General features: G+C 31.6%; 1 protein-coding gene across 1 annotated transcript in view; it reads left to right on the top strand.

Annotated features, from left to right (window-relative positions):
- The window catches only part of LOC106466734 (dnaJ homolog subfamily C member 21-like), a 34304-nt gene that overhangs the window by 14989 nt on the left and 17423 nt on the right, over nucleotides 1-1892 (top strand). The window contains exon 7 of the mRNA XM_013927037.2: nucleotides 778-828. Coding sequence (XP_013782491.1) covers nucleotides 778-828 — 51 coding nt within the window. The remainder of the gene's footprint in view (nucleotides 1-777; nucleotides 829-1892) is intronic.

The following is a 1892-nucleotide window of genomic DNA, read 5'->3' as shown; positions in this document are numbered from 1 at the left end:
AATATTTACATTTTAAAAGATATTTATTAATCTATACATGTTTCCAATTCATAGTATCTGTTTTTAATTTATTCTTTAAACAATGAAGAAGTTTGTCTTAACTTAAGTTGTCTAATTATTTAATGAGATTTAAATCTTTGGTTTATTTTAAAGTTTAGTAATTGTTTTAAAGTTTAGTAATACTGCCTCGAATGATAGATTTTTTAAAATACAGTTTAGGTGTTATATATTGTTAATTTTACATTTGTGAGGAACATCTAGATCTAATTGGTTTTTATGACACTTTTTCAGGTTTAATTATTGTATCTCTCAAGTGCTTTATATGAATACAAATGTCCTAAATATTTTTAGGATCTACCACTTGGTGGCTTGAAATTCACAAACACAGAAATTTGGTATTGTAATTTTCTACATTATCTACAATTGGCATAACACAGATAGCCCATTGCAGGGCTTTGAGCTTAAGAACAGGAATCAAAATAGAAGTTTATCTCGTTTTTGTATTCATTTTATTTGTAGATTTGTGTATGTCAAACAAATTTAAGTACTTAGTGTTTATATTTATTACTGATATTGTGATTTTCCACATTATCTACAACTGGCATAACACAGATGGCCCATTGCATGGCTTTGAGCTTAAGAACAGGAATCAAAATAGAAGTTTATCTCGTTTTTGTATTCATTTTATTTGTAGATTTGTGTATGTCAAACAAATTTAAGTACTTAGTGTTTATATTGATTACTGATATTGTGATTTTCCTTTCGTTACGTCTCAAGCAACTTGTAGCCTTTGTGAGAAAACGAGACAGAAGGGTACAAGCATATAGGGTAAGAAGTACACATTATTTTGTTTTTATGTTTCTACTGCTTACTCCAAGAGAATGGTAAGAGGGTGTAATAAGTTAATCACATGTATTTAAGATGTTACATGTTTTAACATAATTTATTGTCTTTTAGTGGATGTAAGTAGTTTCATAATGATTGCTGATAGAAATCATTAATTTCTTCATAACTGAAACAAAAAGTCGAGGGAGTTATACAGTCTCTCTTAATTATTTGTAGAGAAACCAGTTGACATACTTCCTCAAACCAGTTGACACACTTCCTCAATGCAAGAGGAAAGGCATAAGGGGTACACGCCAGATTTGGTGAGATTTGAACCAGTGGTTTGCATGTTATAAGTGGACACACACACACACAAGTTTTAGTTAACTAATGGTTTAGATAAGTACACGCCAGATTTGGTGAGATTTGAACCAGTGGTTTGCATGTTATAAGTGGACACACACACAGGTTTTAGTTAACTAATGGTTTAGATAAGTACATGCCAGGTTTGGTGAGATTTGAACCAGTGGTTTGCATGTTATAAGTGGACACACACACAGGTTTTTAGCCAAGTAATGGTTTAGATAAGTCATGAGGCCATAATCCTGTATGTAGTAATGCACCTATACATCTTTTGATAATTAAAATGTTGCCAAAATACATGTTGAGCTACACTTTGTGTGTATTACAGCAGTTTTAACTTCTTATCTTTATATCATGCCTAGATGTATAGAACAACAGTATCTACATCTTGTGTTGTAGCTAGATATATAAAACAACAGTACCTACATCTTGTGTTGTAGCTATAGTGTATAAAACAACGGTATCTACATCTTGTGTTGTAGCTAGATATATAGAACAACAGTACCTACATCTTGTGTTGTAGCTAGATGTATAAAACAACAGTATCTACATCCTGTGTTGTAGCTAGATGTATAGAACAACAGTACCTACATCTTGTGTTGTAGCTAGATGTATAGAACAACAGTACCTACATCCTGTGTTGTAGCTAGATGTATAGAACAACAGTACCTACATCCTGTGTTGTAGCTAGATGTATAGAACAA

Source organism: Limulus polyphemus, unplaced genomic scaffold, assembly GCF_000517525.1.
Source record: "Limulus polyphemus unplaced genomic scaffold, Limulus_polyphemus-2.1.2 Scaffold2364, whole genome shotgun sequence".
Taxonomy (NCBI): Eukaryota; Metazoa; Arthropoda; class Merostomata; order Xiphosura; family Limulidae; genus Limulus; species Limulus polyphemus.
Note: the sequence above shows the minus strand (reverse complement) of the source record. Positions and strands in the feature narration are given on the sequence as shown.